This window comes from Camellia sinensis, chromosome 9 (assembly GCF_055761805.1).
Source record: "Camellia sinensis isolate YWXY chromosome 9, ASM5576180v1, whole genome shotgun sequence".
Classification (NCBI taxonomy): domain Eukaryota; kingdom Viridiplantae; phylum Streptophyta; class Magnoliopsida; order Ericales; family Theaceae; genus Camellia; species Camellia sinensis.
The window spans coordinates 190977031-190992485 of NC_138969.1; the positions used below are offsets into that span (position 1 = coordinate 190977031).

Consider the following 15455-nt stretch of genomic DNA (forward strand, 5'->3'; position numbering starts at 1 on the left):
TTCGTGCATTGAATATTGTTGCTCATTTAATACATTGCGTATGTAGATGAATTTGAGAAAATGGGTGAATGTTGGAAAGAGGTATGTATCATCAAATTAAGTTGGCCTGTGTGTCTAAGATGAAAGTCCCGAAAAACACGTATATACATGGGTACCGATTCCCGCGGGCGAAATATCCATAAAATGGCAATAGTTGTTCTTGTATAGACTACGTTTACATAGGTGTCGTTTAACGGTTCCTCGCGAACGAAATATCCATGAAAGGTTGTATTGGTTGAGATTTCCCCATTGTTTTCTATTGTAAAAGACATGACTTGAGAATTGAGATATAAACTGAGCATGGCATGGTTTTGGAAAAGACATGTGAAACTTTTTGACATGGGCATTACATATGCATTTCACCCGTATATCTTTGTTAAGATTCATATATTGTATTGGATTATTTCTATTGGGTTTTGGCTCAACCTCTATGGGAAAATCATTTTTAGGTGTTGGTGAAATGCCTCCACCAAGAACTTAGCTTGGGAGGACTGTGCAGCTAAAGGCTCAGTTTGTTATTTTGTCATTTGTATTTAATGTTTATACAAGCCTAAGAATTTATATGTATTAAGGTTAAGACTTACTTTTGATGTAACCACGCATTGTCTTGAAAAGTTGTACCCTTCAAGGCATTTCCATTATCTATTTAACTCCTTCTTCTTATTTTTGTTGTTGACACATGCTATAGATTCAGGAATAGGACTTATGAATGTATATTCGCATGTGCCACCTTTTTTTGTATAATTGAATTTCATGAAATGGAAGGATATAGTACTTTGATTTATGTTGTTATTTAATTATCGTTACGGTTGATTTATTATAATTATTTCGGAGTGTTACAATAGAAATTTAAATTTTTTATTCAAGAATTACAGAATTTATACGCGAAATAAAAAAATAAAAAATTGAATGTAATCAACAAAATGAATGTAAACAATAATTAAAAGTAAACAATACACTCATAAAACATGTACAGTCAAAGCAGATGAGATGTGCATTTAAACAATTACATAATTTATACAAAAATTAAAAAACAAAATATAAACAATCGCGGAGATGTATTTTGACACTAAAAAAATAAATAAATATCATTTTTTTTAAATGTAATTAGGCAGTTAAGTGAGGGAACTACAGAACGTGTAGGTGTAGGATTTTTTTTACTATCTAATTCACAAGTGGCGAAAGTTTCAGAAGACTAAAATTGGGCCTCACTTAATAATTACATTAAGTCATGCCTAAATTTGATTTCTTAAAATTTCTACCACGTATAAATTGAATAATAAATAATAATAATAAAAAAACTTTTTTCCTACATCTACACACGTTCTTCATGGCAGTTAACTGCCATAGCCGTTTCAAATTTTGAAAATCAAATTTGTAAGTTTACTTTCAAATGCGAATAATAATATGTTAGACACGTCGTGTGTGCATCCTTTTAGTATACAATATGATATGTAAGTTATATATATATATATATATATAATAAATACCATGGAAGTAATTTTAAATTGGATTAATAAGTTGTTTTGGTGTAAAATAGAGAATGCAAGATCAGAGAAGCATGAGATATATATTTCTAAAACTAAATAGCCATTAGTATCCTTCACAAACCCATAGTTTTCTCTTAATTCCATCTGTAGATGACAAATAGAGCTGATTGCTACCTTATGATTTCAAAAATTGCCACATTAGCACTAAACATTCCTACATTTTCATTCCTAATTTCACTTTTTTCAAGTTGTAATATTAAGTGAAGAGACTAAAATAAGATTTTAGTAAAGTGCAATGACTAAATTAAGATTCTAATGATAGTGTCGGGTGCAAATGAAAAACAAAAGGTCACGTTAAGCTCACATGATAAGTTTTGTCAACCGTAGTAACTATAGATTAATGAAATGATCACTTTGTAACTTGACTTATAGTGTAGGGTTGATCGTTATAATTAAAAATGAAGAGACCAAAATGAGATTACAATGAAAGTACAGGGGTGCTAAGTGTAATAAACTCTATTAGTTATTAATTATCTCTAAACTGTATAAACTCAATGCGTGTACAATTCAGATAAACTCTATTAGTTATTAATTATCTCTAAACTATATTTTTTTTTATTATTATTATTATAAAATATTATATGATTTAGTTGGACTATTTTGATTTTAGGACATTTAATTTGATTAACCATAAAGAAAGCAATTACTTAATCACAACATTTTTTTTATTTTTATAATAATAATGAACCTATTAATTTTATTTTTTAAAATCGAATTTATATCCAAAAAAATTACTACGAATGATAATCTTTAGTTTAGATTGGACTTTTATATGGTGGGAAAAATGAAAAAGTTTTTCATAAAAATATGAGTTTAAAATCCACATCATAATATATACATAATTTATTTTTATTTTATTTTTTTGGTTTTATTTGTTTTTTTTTTCAATCAACTTGATCAACAAAATAGAAATGTGAATTTTTTATTCAAGAATTTTTTACGTGATATAAAAAAAAAAAAATTTGAATGTAATCAACAAAATGAATATAAACAATAATTAAAAATAAACAAAACACTCATAAAATATGAGATGTACCACCCATTTTTCTTAAACAATTACAGAATTTATACAAAAATTAAAAAATAAAAAATAAACAATAATTGAGATGTATTTTGACACTAAAAAATAATTAAATATCATTTTTTTTTTTTAAAAAAAAAAAATGCAATTGGGCAGTTAAGTGAGGAACTGCACAACGTGTAGGTGTAGAATTTTATTTTATTATTTATTTTATTATCTAATTTACAGGTAGCAAAAGTTTCAGGAGACCAAGGCCTCACTTAATAGATAATATAGATACCATTTTTTTTTACTAAATAGTTACAAAATTTATACTTAAAAATAAATAAATAAACAAACAAACACTAATAGAACACTTACAATAGAAGAAGATTGATGGTGTTAGACAACCCCTTGAAAAGTTACCCAAAAAAAAAATTATAATCCGACAAAGAGAGGAAGAGTCATCCCAATACGTGTCTTTTGGATATTTTAAACGATGTGCATCAGTGTTGGCACAAATTGAACCCAATTTATGGTCTTTTGTAAGTTAAATCTAAAGTCACTTAGAGGTGATTGCATAAGTCAGATATTGTGTAAGATCAGTTAGTGATAGTACATGAGAACCATGGTATGCTTAAAAATTAAAGATTTATTAGCAGTACAATACTAATAATTGCTATTTTAAGGAAAATCATTTCCCTACTTAAAATCTTGATAAGGAATAATTGATAAGGAATCATCTGTATAATTTGATAAGGAATCATCTGTATATTAAGGGGAAGACATGCTCTAAGATGATGTATGGAGAAATATTTTGAAAAAAAATTGGAGAAAGGAGTTTCAGTTAAGAAAAAATTTAGAAAGAATTAGAAGAAGAAAAAGAAAAAAAACAAAAACAAAAAAACTTTACAATACTTAATCCGTATTTTACATACCAATAATATAAAAACAAATTATATGGAAAAAAAAATACCTGATAATGTTTATTTATATATTTTTACTTGAGAAACAGTCGTTTTCAAAATTAACAAAATAGTTCATGTTAAAAATAAAAACAACAATAATTTGATTAAGAAAATTAAAGTGAGCAACTTTAATAGAAAAAAGACAACAGAAATGTGCGAACCTGTCAGGGTACGGGGTAGGTGTTGTCACAGCACCATGTTGTGACAGCTAAACGAGGACGTTTAATTTATTTTAAAAAAACAAAAAACAAAACTGAATCACACGCAGAACGGCACCTCCTTTGCTGTAGAACAACATTTAGGTTTAGGTTGACTTTAGCAAAAGCTTAAAAAAAATAAAAATAAAAATAAAAAGTTTGAATCACACGCAGGCTACTGTAACTGTCACACCCCGAACCCGCCCCTAAAAGTTCGGGCATGACCTATGCAGACATGGGCATTAAACCTGATATACACAATATAGGGGCCTGAACGTAAGCGTAAAAAAAAAAAAAAAAAAAAACATGACAAGAAACAAACTCCATTGAGCCATGACTATCATGCCAGGATCACAGACATCATCACAGATAATACTCTACCAAAACATGCCTCCGAGCATCGATTACATACATACATTCATACATACATACATACAGATCCAGCCCTAGGATTGGGCATAAGATAAAAATATTAATTAATTACAGACAACCCAAGACAGGTGGTTAGACTACAAAACTTGACGAAAGTCTACAAAAATGGGACGGATCCACTTAAGTGCCTGAACATAACAGGTTGACAAAAGTAAACGAGCTTCAGGAGTTAAGACTGATTACCTATAAAAACAGATAAATGCGAAGTGAGCAAAGCTCAGTGAATAATAATACCAAGATAATTCAATGCGTAAGTTAAATCATAACTCGTATGTGACTGCAGAGCTCATAAGGGTAGTCCAATGCTACGTTACTTTCAGACCGGCCTTAAGCCCAGAATTAACAGAACGGCCCTTGGCCCAGAAATGATAGAATGGCCATTGGCCCAAAAATGACAGAATGGCCATTGGCCCAGAAATAACAGAATGGCCCTCGGCCCAGAATGCTTTAGTTGTGCACAATTTCCTTTCACATTTACATTCTCATCACGTTTCAATCAAGTTTATGTAGTGTAGGAACTTACGGAAAACATACGGAAAACGAAACATTGCTAACGGTAAGCATTAACGGAAAATGAATACATATTCCCTGCACTATTACTCACAGTGTGGTGGCGGGACGCGATTTCCTCCTGGAGTGTGCCCTACACACACATAGAACTCACAAGTTAGTTTAATGTCTTCTTACATTCGTTTTTCAGTCGTTAACTTCCAGTAAATAAAGGAACGCTGTAACAATTTCAAATACTCATTTCACACATTCCAGAGGGTCAAACAGGTCAAAAGAAGCAAACCATGTTTTTCAACATGGGCCGCACGTGCGGCTATGAGCCCCACACGTGCGGCAAATCCTCCCGCACGTGCGGCAGTGATGCCCCGCACGTGCCTTTTAGACAGTGTCCAACCCAAAATTTTTCCCCAATTGCCGCACGTGCGGCAGTGACTCCCGCACGTGCGGTGATTCTGCCCAAAACCTGTCCGAAATTCTTCAAAAATCCAACTTTTTGGTAGCATCAACAAGGGTTAAAATGGATCTTTAAATGCTTAAAATATGGTTCAAATATCATGTGATTTAAGAGGTAGAACATATGTTAATCTCAACAAATCAAATCAAATCTTGTCCCTTACATTTCATAAGCATAACATCAACATGGAGAATTGTATAACATAAGCATGGAGACTTGTAGACACTAAGATCATCTAAGTCCATAATTGTGCATGATCATGTAGATAAGGAATAGAATGAAATTAACCACTAAATCAAACTAACATCAACACAAACTCTCAATTTATTCCATACACATCCCATGAATCCTCCATAACAAAGGCAATTCTACTCACCAACCATCTTAATCCAAGACAATACCTAAATTTACATACCTTGAGGGTTAAAGCTTCAAATTCTTCACCTCCTTTATCACTCTTCTTCACCCTACTTTTCAACTCCCTCTCTAACCCAAGCTTTTCTCAAGTTAAAGTGTTGTTAGGGACATGATACATAATGCATAGAGATATATATATAAGATGTGAATAAGGACAAAATTGAATCAGTTTACACATTCCGAATTGAAATTTCACCAACATGCTTAATATTACCTAAAAATTATGCTGAGCTCAAATATAACATCAATTGCGGATTATCATACCTCTAAGGCTCCCAATTTCTGTTCCAAACATTTTAAACGCACAGATGTTTTTCCTTGTCCAACAGATAAGATCACACATTGTTTTCATCAAGCATTTAAAAGCACGAAATAAGGGACTTAAACATGACAGAAGCACATGCGAGGGTCGGGTTATTACACTCTCCCCCCCTTAAATAAGTTTAGTCCCTCAAACTTGTTTTACCTTAGGACGGAAACAAATGCGAATACTGGTGTTGCATATCCTCCTCTTTTTCCCATGTTGCTTCGGTTCCGTAATGTTCTTGCCATTCGACCTTTACCCTTGGAATCTCTCGATTTCGTAATTGCTTCACTTGTCGGTCCAGAATTCGAATTGGTTTCTCTTTATAAGTTAACTTGTCATCTAACACAATTTGGTGATAATTTATCACATGTGACGAGTCCGGAAGGTATCCTCGGAGCATAAAGACATGGAACGCGTTATGGACTTGGCTCATATTTGGCGGAAGGGCAACTCGATAGGCTACCGGACCCACTCTCTCCAGAATCTGGAAGGGACCAACATATCGGGGTGTTAACTTACCCTTTTTCCCAAATCTAGGATGCCCTTTCATTGGGGCGACTTTCACGAACACATGACTACCCACGTCAAATTCCAAATCCCTTCGTCGGTTATCCGCATAACTTTTCTGTCTGCTTTGGGCCGTTTTCAATCTTTCTCGGATACGTTGGACCTTCTCAGTTGTCAACTGCACAATTTCAGGCCCTAGCAATGCTCTATCTCCCACTTCGGTCCAACACACGGGGGAACGACACGGTCTTCCGTATAAAGCTTCATAAAGGGCCATTTCAATACTCGAATGATAGCTATTGTTGTATGTAAATTCTACCAACGGTAAGTGGGTTTTCCAACTTCCTTGGAAATCCAACACACACATACGGAGCATATCTTCCAGCGTTTGTATCGTTCTCTCGGACTGACCGTCAGTCTGAGAGTGGAAGGCTGTGCTAAATTTGAGTTCTGTACCCATAGCTTCTTGCAGACTTTGCCAGAATCTTGAAACAAATTTTGGATCCCGATCTGACACAATTGAAGCCGGAATACCATGAAGCCTGACAATTTCATTTATATAAAGTACTGCGAGTTTATCTGCATTATATTGAGTCTTCACTGGTAGGAAGTGAGCAGACTTAGTTAATCCGTCCACAATCACCCATATAGAATTCATACCCCGAGGAGTCTGTGGTAACCCCACAACAAAATCCATAGTCAAGTGTTCCCACTTCCATTCCGGAATTGGAAGGGGTTGCAATAGCCCCGCTGGTCTCTGATGTTCTGCCTTTACTTGCTGACATTGTAGACATTTAGAAACGAACTCGGCGATTTCCTTTTTCATACCTGGCCACCAAAAATTTTGCTTCAAATCTCGGTACATTTTGGTGCTTCCCGGATGCATTGCAAACTTCGAGGCATGTGCTTCTTCCATCAATTTTTGTTTAAGCTCCAACACATTGGGAATACATATTCAGTTTTGAAATTTGAGTACCGAATCTACTAAGCTGAACCCCGGTTTTGGTTTTGTCCCTAACGCATCACATATCTTCCTCAAAGTTTCATCCTCCATTTGATGTATCTTAATTTCTTTGAGTAAGGTTGGTCGAGCCATTACTGTTACTATTACGGCCTCCTGTCCACGTATCATAAAATCAATATTCATTTTGTCCAAGTCAGTCACCAATTCCTTTTGCTCCGTAAATAGGTTTGCCAAACCTTCCATATTTTTCCGACTAAGTGCATCTACGACTGTGCTGGCTTTACCAAGATGGTAATGAATCTACAAATCATAGTCTTTAATCAATTCTAACCACCGCCGTTGTCGCATATTCAACTCTTTCTGAGTAAAAAGGTACTTGAGACTTTTGTGATCGGTATAGACTTCGCAAGTAGTGCCATACAGATAATGCCGCCATATCTTCAAAGCAAAAACTACTGCTGCAAGCTCAAGATCATGTGTGGGATAATTCTTCTCATGGGATTTAAGTTGACGTGAAGCATAAGCAATAACCCTTCCACTTTGCATAAGCACACACCCTAATCCTTTATGGGACGCATCACTGTAAATCACAAATCCTTCGGTACCAGACGGTAAGGCCAGAACTGGAGCTGTAGTTAATTTTGTTTTCAATTCCTGGAACGCAGATTCCTGCTCTTCTGACCATTCAAATACAACTCCCTTTCGAGTTAGTTGTGTAAGCGGCACAGCGATTTTAGAGAAATCTTGAACAAATCGCCTGTAATAACCGGCTAACCCCATAAAACTACGCACCTCAGTCACATTGGTAGGAGTTGGCCAATTCACAATCGCCTCAATTTTGTGTGGATCAATAGAGATTCCGTCTTTTGTTATCACATGTCCTAGAAATGCTACCTCATGTAGCCAGAATTCACATTTCTTCAACTTTGCATACAACTTCTTTTCTCGAAGTGTTTGAAGGATCACGCGAAGATGGTTCTCGTGAGCTTCGGCACTCCTCGAGTAAATAAGGATATCATCAATAAAGACCACCACAAACTCATCTAAATAAGGCTTAAAGACTGGGTTCATCAGATCCATAAATGCTGCTGGTGCATTAGTGACTCCAAAGGGCATAACCAGAAATTCGTAATGGCCGTATCGAGTTCGAAAAGCTGTTTTCTCTACATCGTCAGCTTTAACTTTCAGTTAGTGGTATCCAGATCGTAAATCAATTTTCGAGAAGACTTGTGCCCCTTGGAGCTGGTCAAACAGATCATCGATCCGTGGCAGTGGGTACTTATTCTTGATTGTTACCTTGTTAAGTTCCCTGTAGTCAATACATAATCGGAGTGTTCCGTCTTTTTTCTTTACAAACAGAACTGGTGCACCCCAAGGAGACACACTCGGACGGATAAATCCCCTATCAAGCAAATCTTGTAACTGAATCTTTAATTCTTTCATTTCAACTGGTGACATCCTATACGGAGTCTTAGAAATAGGTTGAGTTCCCGGCACCACTTCAATTGTAAACTCAATCTCACGGTCTATTAACTGCCCCGGCAATTCTTCTGGAAAAACATTCGGAAATTCACAAATGACTGGAATCAGATCAGTACTTCCATTCATCACTTGCCCTTCCAAAACACTGCATAAAAACCCCTGACACCCTTTTTGAATTAGTTTACATGCCTTTGCTGCAAAAATCAAATATGGTGGTGAAGTCACTTCCTGTCCCTGAAAAATCGATTCTAGTTGTCCTGGAGGATGGAAACTAATTTGCTTGTTCAGACAGTCTATGGTTGCACCATTTTCACTCAACCAGTCCATGCCGAGGATAACATCAAAATAGGTCCAGTCAAGAGGTAACAGGTTGGCATATACCTGGACATCTCCAATTTGGAGTTCACAAGCAAAATACACAGAAGCACAGATCATAGAGTCTCCCAAAGGTGAAGACACACGTAACACTTATGACAAATTTTCCTCAAATTTATTTAAATTTTTCGCAAATAATTTTGACACAAAAGAATGAGTAGAGCCAAAATCAAACAGTACATGAGCAGAATAACCATGAACCATAAATGTACCTGACACCACTGTCGCAGCATTTTGCACATCTCCGGGAACTAGTGCAAATACTCTACCTTGCCTCGTAGTGTCTTTGTTGTTAGCAGGTTTTGCAGCTAACTTGGTATTGGAATTGGGTGCAGACCCTACTGAACTTGTAACAGCTTTGTTATTATTTTGTTGCTTGCCTTGAGAACAATCCCTTATCAGATGACCCATTTTACCACATCGGAAACATGCGCCAGACAGTCGGTGACAAACCCCACGATGCCTCCAACCACATTCTGGACATACAGGGGCTGACTCTTGAGTAGGATTGGTTGTGCTGGAGATCCCTGAATTTTGCTTCTTAGTTGGCAGAGTAATTGTTCCCTTTGACCATTGAGTATTTTGCCTCTTCCCTTTCCATTCAGAAATTCGGTTTTGAGTCGCGAGGTTTCCTTCTGCTATAACAGCCCTCTCCAACACATCAACATAAGTGGGTAACTTTAGCATGTTAACCTTATCCAGTATAGCACTCCGTAATCCCCCTTCAAATTTGCGAGCCTTCTTGTAATCGATGTCTACCATGTGAGGGGCAAATCGTGCTAGTTCTGTAAATTGAGCTTCATACTCAGCAACGGTCTTGTTCCCTTGTCGAAGAGTCTCAAATTCGGTCACCTTCTTATCGCGTATACTTTAGGGAAAGTACTTATCATAAAATAACTCCAAAAATCTGTCCCAGGCTAGTCCCGGGTAAGTAGTTCGCGTAAGCATCCACCATCTTCGTGCCTCGTCCTCCAGAGTGAAAGCAGCTAGTTGAACTTTCTGGGCTTCGGTGCAAGGGAAAACTTCGAATAATTTCTCTATGCCCAACACCTATGCCTCCGCTTTCATTGGTTCAATCCCTCCTTTGAATGACGGCGGTTTCATCTTTTTGAACTCCTTTGTAATGGTAATAGTTCGGTCTTCAGCGTGGACATCTTGTACTACTGGTGGGGATACCGGTGGTGGTGGCGGTTGCTGTTGTGGTTGTTGTTGTTGTTGTTGTTGTTGCCGTAGAGTTTCTGCCATTTCCATAATCATTCTTTCCATCCTGTCCAACCTTGCAGAAGTAGCATCCTCCGGATCTTCTGCTCTAGTTCTCACCATAATCTACACAACAATCAATTATATACCATAGACATAATTCAAACATGTTAGCATTAGCAGAGTACGCTTAACGTTGCTATCGATCTTTCATGTACTTCCAAAATATCATGCATGATGCCTAAAGCTTGTCTAGACACCCTAAAGCTCAATGGTTCCGTGTGTGAGATAGCAGCTCGTGCTCTGATACCACTTGTCACACCCCGAACCCGCCCCTAAAAGTTCAGGCATGACCTATGCAGGCATGGGCATTAAACCTGATATACACAATATAGGGGCCTGAACGGAAGCATTAAAAAAAAAAAAAAAAAAAAAAACCATGACAGGAAACAAACTCCATTGAGCCATGACTATCATGCCAGGATCACAGACATCATCACAGATAATACTCTACCAAAACATGCCTCCGAGCATCGATTACATACATACATTCATACATACATACATACAGATCCAGCCCTAGGATTGGGCATAATCCATGTATTACAAGATGGATTTACAAGATGGATTTCCATGAACATATAAAATTATAGGGAAAATTATATAGAAAAAATTTTACAAGATAGATTTCCAAGATGGATTTCATCATAAAAAAATACAAAAATAAATTAGATTACATCATAAAATATATTACAAGATGGATTTCCATGAACATATAAAATTATAGGGAAAATTATACAAATAATCCATGTAGTTTACACGATGTGTCAATTTGGCCCCTATAGTTTCAATTTGCTCGATTTTGGCCCTTAATGTAACGGATTGTGTCATTTTAGTCCAATAAATAACGATTGTTAAGTTAATTTAACGGAAATTCAAATAATGTGTCAATTTGGTCCCTGTATTTTTCACAATGTATCAATTTAGTCCCTGTCAAAATCAAGAAAATTGAAACTACGTGGACCAAATTGACACATCGTGTAAAGTACAGGGACCAAATTGACACATTATTTGACATTCCGTTAAATTAACTTAACAACCGTTATTTATTGGACTAAAATGACACAATCTGTTGAATTAAGGAAAAAATCAAGCAAATTGAAATTACAGGGACCAAATTGACACATTGTGTAAACTACAGGGACTATTTGCATAATTTACCCAAAATTATATATAAGAAATAGTTCAAATCTAAAAGTTCGAAGAACAAAAGATAAGAGATGCCAACTGAAGCCTGTGTGATATCACAGTTTCCTTAAAGCAGATTCACCGCCTCCCAATAGATGCTAGCTGTATGCCAACGTGTGTTTCCCAAGATACGATGGTCGAAATCAGCTAATGCAGAAACACCTTTTGAATAGCTTCAACGAACTTGACAATGGTTGCACTCTCTCTAACAAGAACCAAAGAATGGGTTAGCAAAAGAAGATAGGGAAAATTTTCTTTGTTGTACAAAAAAAACATCTCCAACTTTTTATCTCCAAACACCATCTCTATTTTTCATCAAAAATCTCTCCAAAATTTTCCTACCAAGTTGGAGGAGAAATGCCTCTATTTATACAAGTAGAGGAATCCTTAGCCATGAAGGCTATACATCAATTAACCAAGGCCGTCAACTCTCGCCATTAGGGCTAGAGTTACAAAGGTTGAAGACTTATGATTACTAATATGGTCATCAATTCCATCATCAAAAAATGAGAGTTACAAAAACTTATATTTCTTGTAAATAAATATGTACATAATGATGTTTGAATAAACCGGCTAGATGGGTCACAAAATAGATACTAATGTTGGGTCACAACTCGATCCGAGACCAATTCTCAAACATATGTACAAACTAAGCCCAACACAGCATAGCTTAGCCCAAGCTCAAGATTAAGTTCAAGTCCAAGTCCAAGACTAAGATCAAACCCAACAACTGCACAAGCACAAACCTAGGCCCAGTCCAAACCAAGATTAAATCCAAATCTAAGCCCAACTTTATTGATACCCACTTTATGAGACAATTCTCATTCATAACTCAATGGTTTAGACTCATTATTCTTATATTGTAATTTTCTCACTTACGAGAATAAAAAACCACTCAAACCCACCTCAACCGACGGTTGGGTCCAACTTTAATTTCAAATTAAAGTTGCCGAAAACCCTTTATCTCCAACAATCCTCCACGTGAATAAAATTGGCCAAATAAAGAAAAACGGAACTCGAAGAGAGAGCACATTGAATAACCTTGCATTAGAAAAGGTAGTTGTCGGCCTTAAACTGTCACGACCCAAACCCGCCCCTATAGGTTTAGCGTCGCAAACGGCCAGTAATCCTTGGATTACCAAAGGCCTCTTAATAGAATAACTTATGAGTAGGGGCTGCGGAAGCAAACATAGAAACATACATAGTCCAATAAGCTGTGGAGACATATATGGGACAAAATTTAAAACTTTACACACATATGTGTGACGTCATAAATACGTCAGTTTTACGTCACCTAAGCCATTTATACAAAACTTTCAAACACATGTTCAGACCAAACATAAACATTTAAGAGGCACAAAAGTCCCGAAACACAAAAACTTGAATAGATCTCAAAAGGAACCTCCACGGGAGACACGATGGCTAGTCAACACCAAAACTCAAGGCGGCAGCTTAGGCCTGGTCACACGCCTACTCACCTATATACATAATATAAATAATGAGCGAAAGCCCATTGAATAATAACAGAGTAGAAATTTTACTGAATGATGTCCATACATAAACAAAATCTTATACGTGATCAGATGTCAAAACAGGAACAAAATCATATGCGTAGTCATATTCGTATTCAAGCTCGTATAAATATACATATATCATATCATAGTACGTGGCACATCCATTAGAAAACAAATCTGATGACCCACAAGGGACTGCCGTGAAGGCTTTCTGATGACTCATGTGCACAGAGACGTTTCCAATGACCCATAAAGAACGACCATAAGGCATTCCGATGACCCATGAAGGGATGGCCATAAAGGCATTCTGATAACCCATGAAGGGACCTGATGACCCATAAGGGACACATATCATATGATGCTAAGGATGCCACGAATGCATGTCAGAATCTTGGACAATCATTCATTCATTTCAAACATAGCATAGTATTTCAGAAAACTAATCATTTTATATTATAATGTTCAGAAAATATTTAACATTGAACACAACTTTACAAAGTTATTACTCACAGATAACTGGTAGCTCCAAATAGACGGCAAAGTGGGCAATTCACCTAACCTAAGGCGCGTGACCTACATAACATGGTAGATTCATACATTGAAACACACACTCGGATTGTACATAACTTATTTCATTTGATCTTAGTGTGTTTCTAGCCTTTAACCTCATTATGGAGTCTTAATCATGGCCTAGGAATGCCTATGATGGAATGAGGATGCTAAAGTGCATATGAAACACTTGACAAAATTTTGCTGAAATAGGGATCTCACTCAAGCGTAGCTTTCTTCGCTCAAGCGGACATACCAAATGTAAGTGGTCGCTTGAGCACACACTCCTTCGCTTGAGCGGTGTGCAAATTATGAAAAAGTTCTGGTTACGTGCAATTTCCGCTCTACAGCCGCTCGACGCTCGCTTGAGCGTGAGACTCAAGTCCTTGCTCGAGCGCAACTCTTGTCGCTTGAGCGGACTGCAAAACACACAAACTTCTGAGAGGATGCATTTTATGCTCGAGCCAACCTATGGTTACTCAAGCGGAAGTGTGAAAATAAAGGTGGTCGCTCAAGCGTAGAAACCTTCGCTCGAGCATGGAAGCAAAATTCTAGGTTTTCCAGATTTGTTTCCAAAGTTCAAAACTTGAATTCAACACTTCAAAACTCATCCTTTTGGGCCAAAATTCTAGAAAACATTTAGAAACTCACAAAACATCATGCTTTGAAGATCATTTCATGAAATCAAGGCCCAAAAGCATGCCAATTGTTCACAAATTCAACGTAAACTTTATGAATGTTCTTCAAACATGCCATACATGAAATGATTTGAGCTTCAAGTTTCCAAATCATGATCAAGGGAAATGAGAGGATGTAAAACATGATGAATTCCTACAACTAAGCTCAATTTATGGCATGCATGAGAAAATTTCCTAGTAAACATGCTCCAAATATAATGAAATGTGCATGCATGTATGAATTGATCTTCCTTTCTACTTCTTAAGCTTAATTCTTACACCTCATAGCTCAATTCACTTGAATTCATGAATGAATCAACTCAACTTCAAGACTAAAGGCTTGGTTTCTTACCTAGAGTTCACAATTCCCTTAGATTCTAGCTAGGCTCAACAGCTATCACCAATTCCTTCCAATTCTTGATCACTCTTAGCAATTCTCTCCTTCCTTTCTTGAATTAAGCTCAAGCTTCTCCTTCTCCCTTTCTCTCACGTTTAGAGCTTAAAGGTGAGGAAAATGAGGTGCAAAATTAAACTAATGGGGTCATATATGGCTCATTTGGTGATAATTAATCAAAGTTAATCAAATGGCATCAAATTAATCTAATCTAATTACTCCGAACCGAATTTCAATTGGACCCACCATAATATTCCAAAAATTCCTAATAACACATAAATCAAGTCAATTTCTAAATCAGATGTCGATAAGGCCTTTAATTCGCAGAACAAAGCATAAACATAAACAGATCTTCCTATGACAACAGATATAAACACAAATAGGACAACATATGATGCAAAACTTCACTTAAATTAATTATTAGGCACAATTAAGCATGGAGTAACGTTAACCATAGGTCAGGGTTATTACATAAACCTTTCGTAGTAAAAGCCTATCAGATTTACTGACTGACCAATGAATAAGATGTCTTGAACTATTCTGCCATTTGTGTAAACCGAGACAATAGACCTCACACAAGAATTACTCCAACCATCGTTATGTTCTCACTGTTGTGTCCGGTTTGGCCTTGGAACACTAGCCTGATTCAGTGAGTGTTTTTAAATAATTCG

The 15455-nt window shown here is 36.3% G+C and overlaps 1 protein-coding gene across 1 annotated transcript; it reads right to left on the minus strand.

The window, feature by feature from the left end:
* Positions 1-8533: 8533 nt before the first annotated feature.
* Positions 8534-13483, minus strand: LOC114270223 (uncharacterized). The gene is made up of 4 exons (XM_082889655.1): positions 13226-13483; positions 10479-10528; positions 9383-10070; positions 8534-9208 (listed from the first exon to the last, which is right to left on the minus strand). The coding sequence occupies exons 1-4, from the start codon at positions 13481-13483 to the stop codon at positions 8534-8536; spliced, it is 1671 nt and encodes a 556-aa protein (XP_082745781.1).
* Positions 13484-15455: the final 1972 nt, after the last annotated feature.

Coding starts and splice junctions, on each gene's coding strand:
- LOC114270223 (XM_082889655.1), bottom strand. CDS start 13,483: ATGGGTTATCAGAATGCCTTTATGGCCATCCCTTCATGGGTCATCGGA. Junction 10,071..10,478: donor GAGGATGCTACTTCTGCAAG/GTTGGACAGGAT, acceptor CTTTCCCTAAAG/TATACGCGATAAGAAGGTGA. Junction 9,209..9,382: donor TTCATGGTTATTCTGCTCAT/GTACTGTTTGAT, acceptor GGAGATGTCCAG/GTATATGCCAACCTGTTACC.